At 41.4% G+C, this 15,055-nt stretch overlaps 1 protein-coding gene across 1 annotated transcript in view; it reads left to right on the top strand.

The window, feature by feature from the left end:
- Positions 1-15,055, top strand: part of SENP7 (SUMO specific peptidase 7) — a 163,987-nt gene that overhangs the window by 85,585 nt on the left and 63,347 nt on the right. Inside the window, exon 6 of the mRNA XM_054714050.1 lies at positions 3,532-3,726. Within this exon, the coding sequence (XP_054570025.1) occupies positions 3,532-3,726 (195 nt within the window). The remainder of the gene's footprint in view (positions 1-3,531; positions 3,727-15,055) is intronic.

Genomic DNA, 15,055 nt, shown 5'->3' with positions numbered 1-15,055 from the left:
CGGCAGGGGAGGGCATTTGGGGGTGAGATCAGGCCAGCAAGGGAGGGCAGTTGGGGGTGAGATCAGGTCGGCAGGGGAAGGCAGTTAGGGGCGAGATCAGGCCGGCAGGGAAGGGCATTTGGGGGTGATCAGGCAGGCAGACAGGCAGGCAGAGAGGTTAAGGGCAATCAGGCAGGCAGGAAGAGGGGTTAGGGGCAATCAGGCAGGCAGGCAGAGGCAGTTAGGGGTGATCAGGCAGGCAGGCAGGCAGGTGACCGGTTAGCCAGTGGTCCCAGATTGCAAGAGGAATGTCTGACTGCCAGTTTAGGCCTGATCCCACAGGGTTCCCAATTGGAGAGGGTGTAGGCTGGGCTGAGGGAACCTACCCTCTGTGCACAAATTTTGTGTACTGGGCCCACTAGTAAAGATATAATTCTTAAAATGAATAACCAATTTAGTATATCAGTTTCTCTCATTTCTTTTTTTTTTTTTTTAATATATTTTATTGATTTTTTTACAGAGAGGAAGGGAGAGGGACAGAGAGCTAGAAACATTGATGAGAGAGAAACATCGACCAGCTGCCTCCTGCACAACCCCCCACTGGGGATGTGCCTGCAACCAATGTATATGCCCTTGACCGGAATCGAACCCGGGACCCCTCAGTTCGCAGATCGATGCTCTATCCACTGAGCCAAACCGGTTTCGGCTCATTTCTTTTTTTAAAGGTTAATTATACAGTCTTTTATTTCTTTTGTAGTAAAAGTCTTTTGTAATTATACAGTCTTTTATTTCCCCTCCAAACTATTGTCTGTCCATGGGCTATGCATATCCTATATAATAAAAGGCTAATAGGCAAATTATCCCCTCGACCAGGAGTTCAATCGGGAGTTGGACCAGGGGGTGGGACGGCTGGCCAACTGCCTGCAGCCCCTCCCCCCGGCTGGCCCAATCAGCTCCGATTGAGGTGGGCCGGCTGGACCGCACTTGTGCACAAATTCGTGCACCGGGTCTCTAGAATGCCTATAAGTTCATTGATTAATCTCTCCCCCCCAGTACATCAGTGTGTTGCATTTTAGATTCTCTTATTTATTAAAGTACAGTTTTATTTACACTATAATATTTATCTAGAAAAGGATAGGTCTAACCTGAATAAAATTTTTTCTACTAATATCCTTGTATTTTTTCTAAAGTATTGAGAACCACAGTTGAGTTTTCTTTTTTTAAAAATATATTTTATTGATTTTTTACAGAGAGGAAGAGAGAGGGATAGAGAGTTAGAAACATCGATGAGAGAGAAACATCGATCAGCTGCCTCTTGCACACCCCCTACTGGGGATGTGCCCGCAACCAAGGTACATGCCCTTGACCGGAATCGAACCTGGGACCCTTGTGTCCGCAGGCCGACGCTCTATCCACTGAGCCAAACCGGTTTCGGCGAGTTTTCTTTTTTAAATACATTTTTATTGATTGCAGAGAGGAAGGGAGAGGGAAGGAAGGAAGGAGGGAGAGAGATAGAGAGAAAGAGAGAGAAACATCAATGATGAGAGAGAATCATTGGTCGGCTGCCTCCTGCACACTCCCCACTGGGGATCGAGTCTGCAACCCAACATATCCTCTTGACCGTAATTGAACCCAGGACTCTTCAGTTCTCAGGCTGATCCTTTATCCACTGAGCCAAACCAGCGAGGCGAGTTTTCTTTAACAATTCATTTTATAGCAATTTCTAGTAGTGTGAGGTCAGGTAAAAGAAATCTTGAGACTCCTTACTGGTCCTATATTGTCTCTATTCCCATTTCAAATCCAGTTGTTTAAGGAGGGTTCTGTCAGGCATCAGATATACAAACCAGACAATAATAAATGGGATCCTTAGAGATTTAATCATGCAAGAAGGTAGGAAAATGTCTCTGCCTTTCCCTCCTCACAATAAGTGTATTAGATGACAGACTTCCTTTCCCTTCTTTCTTCACTTAAAATGAGTTCAGTGTGTTGTACTATTTACTATGTCTGTTTTTAGATCATAAATATAACTTAATTATTATAATACTTTTTTGTGGTGGTTTTAATGGAATTGGATATTTTTAAAGGTTTCTTGAAGTATTTATTGATAGAAAAGCTTAGTTATCTGAATCCTTTGGCATGCTAGTATTGTGGATACAGACGGTGTAATCGAGTAAAATATAAAACCAAAGAAACAATAGGGTGAGATTCTTCTACTAGGAAGAGTTACTAATACATGGCAAGTACTTTTTCTGAGCTTTTAGTTCTTCATGCTTGAAGTAAAGAGAAAACCAAATTATTTTAAAGTTCTCCTGAGATCTGAAATTCTATGCTGTTTTGAACATTGTGAAAAGAACATAGTGCCCCTATGTAGTAAAAATATAGTACCTCTCTAAGTACTACAGCAAATAAAATAAAGTATAAGGAAGGTCACATTTTTAACTTAAAAGTACTTTGACCTTTACAAGTATTAATCTGTTGTTTCTCACAAAGGATCATTAAAGTGCTGCTAATGACATATTGATAACAGTGATATGAAAACTTTAAAAATTATAATAATTTTGCTTGGGCCAGTCAGTTGAGGGCCAAATAGTAGCCTTGAGGCCATCAGTGTAGTGTGGCAAAGTACATCAGTTGTTCATAATAAAACTGGCTAACCAAGAAAAGATTATATTCTTCTGTTTAAGAAGATACTGGGGTTACATAGTACATTCGATATGAACCCCTCCAATTAAAAATTTTTTTAAGCTTTAAAAATACATTTTAATTTTCTAAATGTTTACCAACTATTTCCTTGATGCTATTATATAAAACATATATATATATTACCATCAGTATATGTGCTGTTTTACTTATGGCATCTGTCATTATCATAGTTGCAATCTGAATGGTGCCTTTCTTGTTGGATTTAGCATTTGTCATTTGCCAATTACGAGTATATAATTTCTTATCAAGGACCTTTATGTTTAGTGAAAAGTATAATGATTTCTTGAATTGGTTTGTAGTAATGTGTTGTTTTTTTTTAAAGCTAAGATTTTTTAGTTGGTTTTAGAGGAGAGAGGAAGGGAGAGGGGAGAGAGAGAAACATTGATCTGTTGCCTCCTGCACACACCCCGACCAGGGATCAACCCACAACCTGGGCACTTGCTCTGACAGGGAATAGAATTGGCGAACTTTCGGTGCATGAGACGACACTCAAACAACTGAGCCACACCAGTGAGGGCCTGTATTTCTAATAATGACTGTAAAAGAGAAAGAAAGCATTTTTTGAGAAAAATCGTTTAAAATTTTTAGCAGCCAATATGACAGTTAAAGCCATTGTAGTAGTAGGGTAATCTATGCAAATTAATAAGACATAAGTACTTCTAGAAACAAACAAACAAAGAAGAGTGTGTTTATCCAAAAATTTGAATATTTACAGGTTGATTTCTAGGGTGGTATAGTTCTTATAGCTCACTTGTGTTAAGATGAAAATGTTTGAAAATTCAAACTCTTAGAATATATTTGATACTGCAGACTTCAGTACAGAACAGTGTTTGTTATTTTGTGTGACAGGATACCCAGAGTTATATTGACGAATGTCCTGGGAACGGATTTAGGAAGAAAATACATAAAGATCTCTCCTGTAACTGAGGCCACTTTGGGTGATACAGACAACTTGCAATCAGAGCAGCTTTCTTCATCATCTGATGACAGCCTAGAATCTTGTCAAAATCTAAATCCTCACAAGAGCTTCTTTTTAAATGAAAGGTATGTTTAGTGATAACTTTACTCAACATAAATATTCTCTTGAGCCCTTCTCTATTCTTTCCCAACAGATATGCTATTACTAAATGTGAGGCAAATGTGCTCTGATGGCTAGTGTGACGTTTTTCTCCTGGTGGCTGCAACGGGTGTTGGAACCAACACTCCATGCATGGCTAATAACCAGTTTAAAAAAACATCAGTTATTCCACTTGTATTTTGGGAAAATGGATACAGACTCTTAATGAAAATTTAGTTAACTATTTGAGTATTTCAGTTAATTTGTCTGGTGTAATTGAAATCCATTTCCCTGACATCTGTGTATTCTTCTTCCTTCTCTGTCCTATTCATCCATCTGTCATCCTGTTCTTCCATCCCTCCATATTGCCATATTTACTGCTTTTATATCCAGATTCTAGAACTGTACCTGGCACTTAGTGCTTAGTAAGTATCTGCTGAATGAACGGCTGAGTGCATTTCTCACAAAAAATGGTTTGAGATAGCTGAATTCCATTAATAAAAGTGGCTTACTATGCCAATAAGAGAAATGGAAATTGAAGTTGCTTTTTTTTAAGCTCTAGAAGAGTGGGGATTGTAAATAAGAAAAAAAAGTATGGGAAAAAGCTAGGGGATGTCAGTTAGCAGATACTAATAGATCTTTAAACTTTTACTTTATCATGAACTTCTCTTTTTACTTTTCTGCTTTCAGCCAGTACAATAAATAGTCATAATCCAGTCTTACTTCCCCCTTCCCCTTCCACCCCTGAACCACCCAGAGGTAACTTCTGGTTTGTATTTTTCTTGTAAGCCTAATTACATTAAAGAGTATTTATAGTTGCCTCATTAAAGATCTATAACAAATTTCTTACATTTCTAACACATTTTATAAACTCACTTTATTTCTTATGAACTTAAAAATTTTATGCATTTTTCTCCTTTTGGAAGATATTTTATGTTTTCACCGAGGTTCTACTTAGTGAATTATCAATGACAATTTTAACTTTATACTCTAGTAGATCTCTTTCTGAAATTGCTGAAAAAAAAAAAAAGAGTTTCAGTGGTATTATCTAGTTACTAATAAATTTGATGTATAATTAGAGATTATTAGAAGTATATTTATCATTTTATACTGTAGGTGTTTATTTCTGCCTTCTTTACTGGACCATGAGCTCCTTAAGGACAGATACCATGTCTTATTTGCACTTATACCCAGTGGTTAGCTCAATACATTTTAATTTTGTGCACTTGGGTTAATGTTTTTGCCATTTAACTTTGAGCTTTGGTTTCCTGAGTTGTAAAAACAAATAATTTTGAATGACTTTTCTGCCTCACAAGATTGTTTATTATCTCTTTTAAATTTCACATGTGAGAATCATATATATATATAAAATAATAGAGGAATATGCAAATTAGCCAGGATGCCATAATGTCATAACCCATATACAAGCGGCAGAGAGCTACAGGAGGGCGGGGCAATGGGCGGAGAGCTACAGGAGGGCAGGACAGCGAGCTATGAGCGGCAGAGAGCTACCAGTGGCGGTGGGTGGGGTGGCCAGCTGAGGTAAGTGGCAACAAGCTACTCGCTCATGGATTCGTGCGCAGAGCTACTAGTATATGTATATACATATATCCTATCTAATAAAGAGGGAATGTGCTAATTGACCTTCGTGCCGTTGCAAAGATGGCAGTGCCCACAGCCAGTAAGGAGGGAATATGCTAATTGCCTGCCACACCCTCAACTATGGCTGCGCCCACAGCCACAAGATGGCAGTGCCCAGTCCCCTCAGCCCCGCCGGGGCGGTAGGCTGGGACTGCCCCCAGGTGGGCCCAGCTGCTCCACACACCTGCCTCCAGAGTCCCCCAGTCCCCTCAGCCCCCCAGCCGCCCAGGGCTGGCCCCAGGCACAGGCAAGCCTCGGATGGCGGCTGCCCAGCTGCCCAGGGCCGCCCGAGGCTCAGGTAACCAGGGCCGGCCAAGGCTTGTGCTGCTGGCAGTGGCAGCAGCAGAGGTGTGATGGGGTGTCGCCTTCCCCTGATTGCCAGGTTGCCTCCTGCACCTGAGGGCTCCCGGACTGTGAGAGGGGGCAGGCTGGGCTGAGGGACACCCCCCTCCAGTGCATAAATTTTCATGCACCGGGCCTCTAGTGTTGTTATAACTGAAGGCTTATGTAAGACTTACGTCATTTGAGTTTCATGGTAATTGTTCATCATAAGTACTCAGATATGTAATCATAAGTAGTCATAGTGATTAAAATCATTTGCTCTGGCTCTATCAAAGCATTAGGGGTGATTTAATCATAGTGATTACTTATGATGTACTGTTACGGAATTCAAATGACATCAACACACATTCATGCTAATTGTGAGCATTCTATGAAACTGTCATATTGAATGTACTTTTCAAGCTTTATACCAATTTGGGGTTAAGGTTTAATAATAATAAGTCAAAAAATTCTGGCTGTCTGAAATCTATAAAATAACTCTAGCTCTCCTCAAGTTCTTTCTAAATAGTTGTGATCAACAAAAGTTTGCTGCCACCAAGCTAATGTCAATAGGAATCCCCAATATGGGGTATGGAAAGAGGAGAAACTTTATTCAAGGGAACAATTTGCAAACTAGGGAAAAGCAGCCTACCTTGGAAACCAAAAGTGGCCTCCACCAGGCAAAGGGGAAGCTGTCTTTTATAAAGCTTGCACCCTAGTTTCTAATTGGTTCAGAAGAGGAATTTAAATAGCAAAGTTCTGATTGGTCCAAGTAGCATGGTCTTGATAGGTCAGATTGGTCATTATGATGGAGCAGTTCTGATTGGTCAGTATAGATGCAAATGAGGAGATAGTTGCATGGTTCTGATTGGAAGGGGCAGGTCTCAGTCCATTGATTGCAAGATGATATCATGAACTCATTTATGAGCGTTGATTCTATGGCAGGGGCAAGTGCAAGACACTGAAGGCTCAGCCTGTTGCTTTTTCCTGAATGTAGTGTGTATGAGAGGCTTCTGTTGGGAATGGCTGCTAGATTCTAGTTATGAATTTGTTACCCTTAACCATGAGGGGTCCTTCTTGGCAGATATATTCCTTCTCGAAATTCATGTTATGAAATTTCCATGTGGTATTTGATGTGGGCCTTGAAAATTTATTCTGTGGGTGGTAATTTTCTTGCATTTGGAATGGGATACCAGAGGTGGTCTGTGGGCCGTATATGATCTGCAAAATCATTTGATCTGACCCTGCCAAGGCATAAGTAATGAATTAGTTAAATTTTGACCAAATATAGCAGGCTAATTTTTAAGTTGATAATTTTATATGGCCCTCCAATGATGTTATAAATATACAAATGGCCCTTGGCAGAAAAAAGGTTCCCCACCTCTGGTAATGACTTTGAAGACAGATACCTGGATTCAGATCTTAACAGTATTCCTAACAATCTGGCTTATCTTGGGCAAGTTATTTATTCTTTCTTTATAACAGGGGTAATGCACTCTTATAGGATTACTAGAGGCCCAATGCATGAAAAATCATGCACTGGAGAGGGGCGTCCCTCAGCCTGGCCTGCCCCCTCTCACAATCTGGGAGCCCTCAGGGGCAGGAGGCGACCCGCCCGGCAATCGGGGAGGCAACACCCCCATCACACCTCTGCTGCTGCCACTGCCGCAGCACAAGCCTCGGCCAGCCCTGGTTACCTGAGCCTCAGGCGGCCCTGGGCGGCTGGGCAGCTGCAATTGGCGACTTGCCTGTGCCTTGGGCTGGCCCTGGGCAGTGGCTGCCGCCATCTGCGGTTTGTCTGAGCCTCAGTCAGTGGGGGGGTGCAGGAGGACCCGAGGCCCCCGGTGGGGCTGAGGGGACTCTGATGGCAGGCGTGCGGAGTGGCCAGCCCCGGCTGAGGAATGGAGGATACTCTCAACGACATGAGTTATAACTTCCAATTTGTTGGACACCACAGTCAGGCTTCAGCTTTGGGGGAGGGAGGAAGAGAGGGATGGGCAACTCATTGGAGGAGCCTGGGTGAGCTGTTAGTCAGTGGGGGGTGCAAAAGGACCCGAGGACCCTGGCAGGGCTAAGGGGACTCTGGCGGCAGGCATGTGGAGCAGCCAGTCCCGCCCCCGCTGTGGGCACCACCATCTTGTGATGGTGTGATGGTCAATTTGCATATTACCTATTTATTATATAGGCTTATGCAGATTTAAGGAGATAAGCTATATAACTTAGTATGTGATTAATAAATGATAGTCATTATGTAACTAATAAATGGTAGTCATTATTTGTGATTAATAAATGGTAGTCATTATTTACTTATATTTTTTAGATTTAAAAAGAAGTTAAATATATATTTATTTACTAGCACTGTTAAACATTACACAAAACACATTCAAGTGGCAAGTAATTGTAATGCAAGCCCTTGCATGGCAATCCAAATTTATTGAACTACTGATGCTAAGTTATACAAAATTACACCACTTTAATTAAGGCTTTTAGTTTACATTTGGCCACCTCTAAGTAGTTTCAACATTAGGTTGGTCAATTTAAATACTGTGGCTCCCTCTTGGATAGACACAATCTTTACACCCAAACATTAATGCATACAAAGCAACAAGGCATTGTTAAATAAAACAGCAATAGTTACTGCAACTTGGGCCTTGTGACCAATTATACACGATTAAAATTACTTCCCACATTCACATCCACAGTACTCATCCACCATTTAACATCTCAACCAAAACGTTACACATGTGAAACAATCACTAACAGGCAAAAATACTAAACCTGTATATTTGGTATTGCAAATTCACTTATGCATGAGCAAGCAAGGAATTTACAGTGAGAATCTACAGCTGCAGAAGTCTGAAAATGATTTACAAAAATTGTTAAATCATTAAAAAATTGTTTGAAAATATACACTTATTGTTGTAGACCCCCACTGTACACACAACTATAAACATTGTTCCCTATGTAAACAAAAAAGGAAACATATAAGAGATTTGAAAAATCTGGACATTTCCTTCCCAACAGATATTAAAGGCAATGTCTTTAATCTAAGACATTATACTGAAAGGACTATTGTATTTTTAAAGACAAGATCACTGTCTCCACAGGTTTTTTAAAAATTAAAAAAACTATATAGCTGTGTTAATCAAAGCGCTTATTTGTACAATACAATGATAATGACCTTGATTTTCTTTAAAAAAATTACAATAGTATCAAAGAAGCAAAGTTATCTGGAGTATATCTAGGAGCTCTTTGGACTTTCTTTTATTATGCTAAAATAGTGGTGCTTTTAGGACTTACATTATTGTACTCTCCAAAACAAAGTATGGGGCGTGTTATAGTATACAGTACACCATTTTCATACATGTACAACATTGGTGGATGAAAATGTCTCTTAGCAGTAATACTGGATTGTAGCCTCTGGTTTTACCAGATGCACATACTAGGGCTATTATATAAGTAAAAATCTCTCTTGTGATACTGAAAAGTGATTAGAATGTGCAAACTGATGTAGTAGCTTTCATCCGCCTCTTAAAGGGTACCACCACAGAAAGTCCATTTAAGATGTTGGTAGGTTTAACAAAGTTGGAATGCTGGCACTGTTGAATTGGGCAACAGTTCTTCAGACCCGAGGACCCTGGCAGGGCTGAGGGGACTCTGGTGCTGGTCCCGCTCCCACTGTGTGCACTGCCATCTTGTGATGGTGTGATGGTCAATTTGCATATTACCTATTTATTATATAGGATTATGCAGATTTAAGGAGATAAGCTATATAACTTAGTATGTGATTAATAAATGATAGTCATTATGTGACTAATAAATGGTAGTCATTATTTTTCTTTTTTAAAAAAATATTTTTATTGATTTTGAGAGGAAGGGAGAGGGAGATAGAAACATAAATGATGAGAGAGAATCATTGATTGGCTATATCCTACATGCCCCCTACTGGGGATCAAGCCTGCAGCCTGGGCATGTTCCCTGACTAGGAATCCAACCATGACCTGGTTCATAGCTTGACGCTCAACCAGTGAGCCATGCCTGCCTGGCAGTCATTATTTTTCTGTATCTTATCACTGCTTATATCAAACACTCCATTAAGGGTTGTTGTAGTCGATGATACTTAAATCTTCTATGTTGGGGATGCTAGTGTTTTATTCTGAGATTTTTTTCTTTTAAAAAATAATTCTCGCCGAAACCGGTTTGGCTCGGTGGATAGAGCGTCGGTCTGCGGACTGGAAGGTCCCAGGTTCGATTCCGGTCAAGGGCATGTACATTGGTTGCGGGCACATCTCCTGGTGGGGGATGTGCAGGAGGCAGCTGGTCGATGTCTCTCTCTCATCGATGTTTCTGGCTCTCTATCCCTCTCCCTTCCTCTCTGTGAAAAATCAATAAAATATATTAAAAAATAAATAAAAATAATTCTCACCCAAGAATATGCTTTTATTGATTTGAGGGAGGGAGGGAGGGAGAGAGAGAGAGAGAATGAACATTGATCGGGATCAAACCTGTAACCTATGTATGTGCCCTGACTGGGAATCAAACCTGCAATCTTTTGGTGTACAGGATAATGCTCCAACTAACCAAGCTACCCGGCCAGGGCTCTTTTCCTGAGATTATTGTTACTTCTGTTGCTAATACCAGAACTGCGAAGGGCATTTGTCATAGCCATACTAGTATTACCTTTTGGTTTAAGAAACGAGGGTTATATAGTACATTTGGTTTGAATCCCACCAATTTAAAAAGTTTAGAGCCTTAAAAATACACTTTAATTTTCTAAACATTTAATTTATTGACTTTTTCTCTGATGCTATATATAAACCACATATATTGCCATCAGTATATGTGCTACAAAGTGATCTTTGGTTGGTATCTTATTGTGCTGGGTTTGGAGGTGTCTGGGAGAGGCTAAGTTGCGAACCTAGCCTGGCTGCTTCTAGTGCCAGGCTTGGAGTCACTTAGCAAGGGGTATAAGGCATGTCAAGGTTAGATGCTGATTGTTCGGTGTTTGTGAACCTTTGAGAGATTTCGGGAAGTTTGAAGTGCGAGCAGAGACTTGGTGTTTGTATTGAAAAGCCACTGGAAGCAGCTTGGGGGGTTCTGCAAGTTGGGTGAAGAAGGGTCTCAGGGATTCACAATGGTGGAGTGAGCTTTCCAGATTAATGGAGACTCAGATGTGGACTACCATACATTTTAGGGTAGGTAAGCGGAGGGCTCAACAAAGGAACAATGACGCCTGGCAACACTTCTCTTCAGGATAGAGCTGTTCCTCCAGTCCTTGCCCTGAAGCCATACAATTTTGTTCTTCCCCATATGTCCCTGGAGCTTTTTGAGCTGCTGCCCCAGTCCTGAAGCTCAGAGTGAGTGAATTTTTCAACTAGTAAATCCATGTGTAGACTCTTTAAGAGGAACACCTGGGACAACCCTCGCTCCTTTTCACAGGCACATGTTATTGGGACTCCTGTTCCCAGCTCTGGAACCGTGGGCTGGGGAGCTTGGTGTGGAGTTGGGATTCCTCGCTCTTCAAGGGGGACCTCTACTAGGTGTACTGGTTAATGCAGATTTTGTAATCAAAGAAAACACGATAATTTCAAGAGAAACATCAAAAGTGCTTTATTCAAAGTAATGTCCATCGCTAGCTACACATTTCCCCCATCTTCCAGGTAATTGGTGGATACCGTCCCAATGGTTTGAGACAAACCATTCAGAGACCCAATTTTCCACTTCTTTGTACGTTTTGAAGTGCTGCTCAGAAAGTGTGTGTGCCATTGATCGGAACAAGTGGTAATCTGAAGGAGCAAGGTCTGGTGAATACAGCGGGTGGGTAAATACTTCCCAGGCAAGATCTTTCAACGGATCTTTAACTGGTTTTGAAGTGTGTGATGGTGCATCATCATGAAGCAAAATTACTATGCCATGTCTTCTGGCACATTCTGGTCGTTTCACCATTAAAGCATGGTTCAAATTAATTACTTGTTGTCAGTAGAGATAAGTATTAATGGTTTCACCTGATTTTAGAAGCTCATAATACACCACACCTTCCTGATCCCACCAAACACAGCATCGTCTTCTTTCCGAAGCGTTTTGGCCTTGCAGTCAATGGTGATGTTGACCTGGATCAACCCCTGGTTTTGTGCATTTGGGATTCTCAAAATAAATCCACTTTTCATCGTCAGTCACAATTCGATGCAAAAAAGACTTTCTTCTGTGCTGTTGAAGCAACGTACTGATGACTTTTCCGTTTTCCAGTTGTCTTTCATTCAGTTGATGTGGCACCTATTTTCCTTCCTTTAAAATCTTTCCCATTGCTTGTAAACAATCGGAAATTGTTTGCTGAGCAACGTTTAATCTTTCTGCAAGTTGTTTTTGAGTTTGACACACATCTTCATCCAATAATGCTTGTCATTGTTGGTCTTCAAACTTTTTCGGTTGTCCTGGACATTCTTTGTCTTTCACATAGAAATCATCACTTTTAAAGCGTTTAAACCAGCGTTCACAAGTATCTTGAGATGGAGCATGTTCACCATAAGCTTCCCGAAGTATACAATAACTTTCAGCAGCACTTTTCTTCAAAATAAAGTCATGAATTAAAACTTTACACAAATGCTCTTTTTTTGGCATGAAATTCAACATTTTTAAAGGTAAAAATATCTATAATGTTAACACCTTCAGCAAATTTGACATATGAAACTTTGAAGCTTGTCAGTACAACAAAGTAGCATACATATCAAATCGCATGTACAGTATATCAACATATGTGTAACTCCATGTATTGAAAAAAATCCGCATTATTAACTGGTATGCCTGGTGTAACCAAGATATCTCTTCTGATTATTGACCACAACCTGTGGGTGTGAGATCAGCCTGTTTTGCATCTCCTCCTCTCTTACCAGTCTCCATGTGACTGCTTCTTTATATCCTTATTTACAGGAGTTCTGTTCAGCTAGTCTTAGGTGGTTCTCAATAAATGGTTCTGTAATTTAGTTGTAATTTTTGCTATCTTCATGAGAGGAGGCGGGCAGAGAGTTTCTGAACTCCACCATATCTAGGTTTCTTTTTCTACAAAAAATAGCATTGCAGTTTTGATAAGAATGCATTGATCTATAGATCTCTTTGGTAAGTATTGACATCATAAGTCTTCTAATCCATGAACACGGAATGTGTTTCCATGTATAATTTCCACTTTAATTTTTTTCAGTCATGTTTCGTAGTTTTTATTCTTTTTCCTTCTTGTTTAAGTTAATTGCTAAGTTTTTAATTCTTATTGAGGCTGTTGTAAGTAGAATTGTTTTCTTAAAATTTTTTAACTTTATAACTCTAACAGTTTTTTGTCTGTATACTTTTAGAGTTTTCTACATATATTATTTGTGAATACAGATTATTTCTTCCCCAATTTTAATGCTTTTTATTACTTTTTCTTACATAATTGCTCTGGCTAAAACTTTCAGTACTGTGTTGACTAGAAGTCATGAAAGTGGGCATTCTTGTCTTATTCCTTGTTCTTCTTTTTCTAGTTTTTTAAGTTATAAGTTAGGTTACTGATTTGAGTTATTTCTTATTTTTTAATGTGAAATCTACAGCTATTTACTTCTCCCTTAGCATTGCTTTTGCTGCATCACATATGTTTGAATATTTTTTTTTCTTAAAGAATTTTTGTGAGTTTATTTGAGCCAAATAGTTGACAATTGCTGGGAAGCAAAATCTCAGTGCATTGAGATAATGCTCTCTGTTTTTATTTTCATTTTTCCCTTTTATTTGGGATTTATTTATAGACTCATTGGTTGTTTAAGATAAGTGTGTTGTTTACACAAGTGAGAATTTTTTAGTTTCCCTTGCATTATTGATTTCTAACTTCTTCCTGTGTGGTTAGAGATGTTTTGTATGTTACTTATTTTTCTAAACATATCGAGACTCAATTTGTTGTCTACAGTATTGTCTTTCCTGGAGAATGTCCAATCTGCACTTGAGAAGAATGTGTATTCTGTTGTTGTTGGCTAGAGTGGAGTGCTCTGTATATGCCCTCCTCCACCCCAATAAATGTACAGTTGGTCCTTGGTATGCCTGGGTTTTGTGTCTACAGATTCAATGAACAGTAGATCAAAAACAGTTGTTGTTTTTTTCTATCTCTGGTTGGGGATCTGCAGATTCAGAGGGCTAACTGTATGCATTGTTCTATACTATCGTATATAATAAAAGGGTAATATGCAAATTGACCCTAATGGCAGAATGACTGGGAATGACCGGTTGCAATGATGCACACTGACCACCAGGGGTCACACGTTCAACACAGGAGCTGCTCCCTTGTGGTCAGTGTGCTCCCACAGGGGGATCTCCGCTCAGCCATAAGCTGGGCTGATGGCTGCAAGTGCAGCGGCAGTGGCGGGAGCCTCTCCCGCCTCCTTAGCAGTGCTAAGGATGTCTGACTGCAGCTTAGGCCTGCTCCCCACGGGCAGCGGACCTAAGCCGTCAGTTGGACATCCCCCAAGGGCACCTGGGCTGCCAGAGGGATGTCTGACTGCCAGCTTAGGCCCGTTCCCCTGGGGAGTGGGCCTAAGCCGGCAGGTGAACATCCCCTGAGGGGTTCCAGACTATGAGAGAGTGCAGGCTGGGCTGAGGCCCCCCCCCCCCAAGTGCACGAATATTTGTACACTGGGCCTCTAGTATCCTATATAGTGGATAGCTAATATGCTAATGGTTATGACGCCCTCAAGCCATAACGACCATTCAGCAGGAGGCTGCGTGTGCAGTGGGGCAGAGCCGCTGTGTTGCTCTGGAGACGGGGCAGAAGCAGGGAGGTGCCCTGAGGAGGTGGGACCATCCCATGGCAGGGAGATTGGGGATGAGATCCCGAAGCACCCCTCTCACCAGACCTTTGTCACCCACTACTTGCACTCAGCGTGCTCACCGCCTACCTGCCAGGGGAAGGAACGCAACATGTGTGCCGCCAGGAAGCGGTGCTCGAAACTCCACAGCAGGCGGGAGGCATCCACGCTCTCCTCCGGCGCCATGACAGGGCAGAGCCGCCGCGTTGCTCCAGAGATGGGGTGGAAGTGGGGAGGTCCGGAGGAGGTGGGACCAGCCCAAGGCAACTCGTGGGACCGAGGGCGGAGCTTGAAGCGGCCAGAGAAGGCCAGAGGGGTCAAGGGTAGGGCAAGATGTGCTTGAGTTCTGGGTGGAGAGGTTAGGGTGTCAAGGCCAGGTGGCAGGCGGGTGGGTGGGGCGCGCAGATGAGCAGGGCTGCGTGATTTTGCGCAGAGTCACTAGTGCGACTGTTATGGTAGAGTGACCAAAATTACTGGTTGCACTGACCACCAGGGAGCAGACGCTCAACAAGGGGAGTGCTGCTCAGCCAGAAGC

Source organism: Eptesicus fuscus, chromosome 3 (genome assembly GCF_027574615.1).
Source record: "Eptesicus fuscus isolate TK198812 chromosome 3, DD_ASM_mEF_20220401, whole genome shotgun sequence".
In the NCBI taxonomy this organism is placed as follows: domain Eukaryota; kingdom Metazoa; phylum Chordata; class Mammalia; order Chiroptera; family Vespertilionidae; genus Eptesicus; species Eptesicus fuscus.
This window is presented reverse-complemented; position numbering and strand designations above follow the sequence as displayed.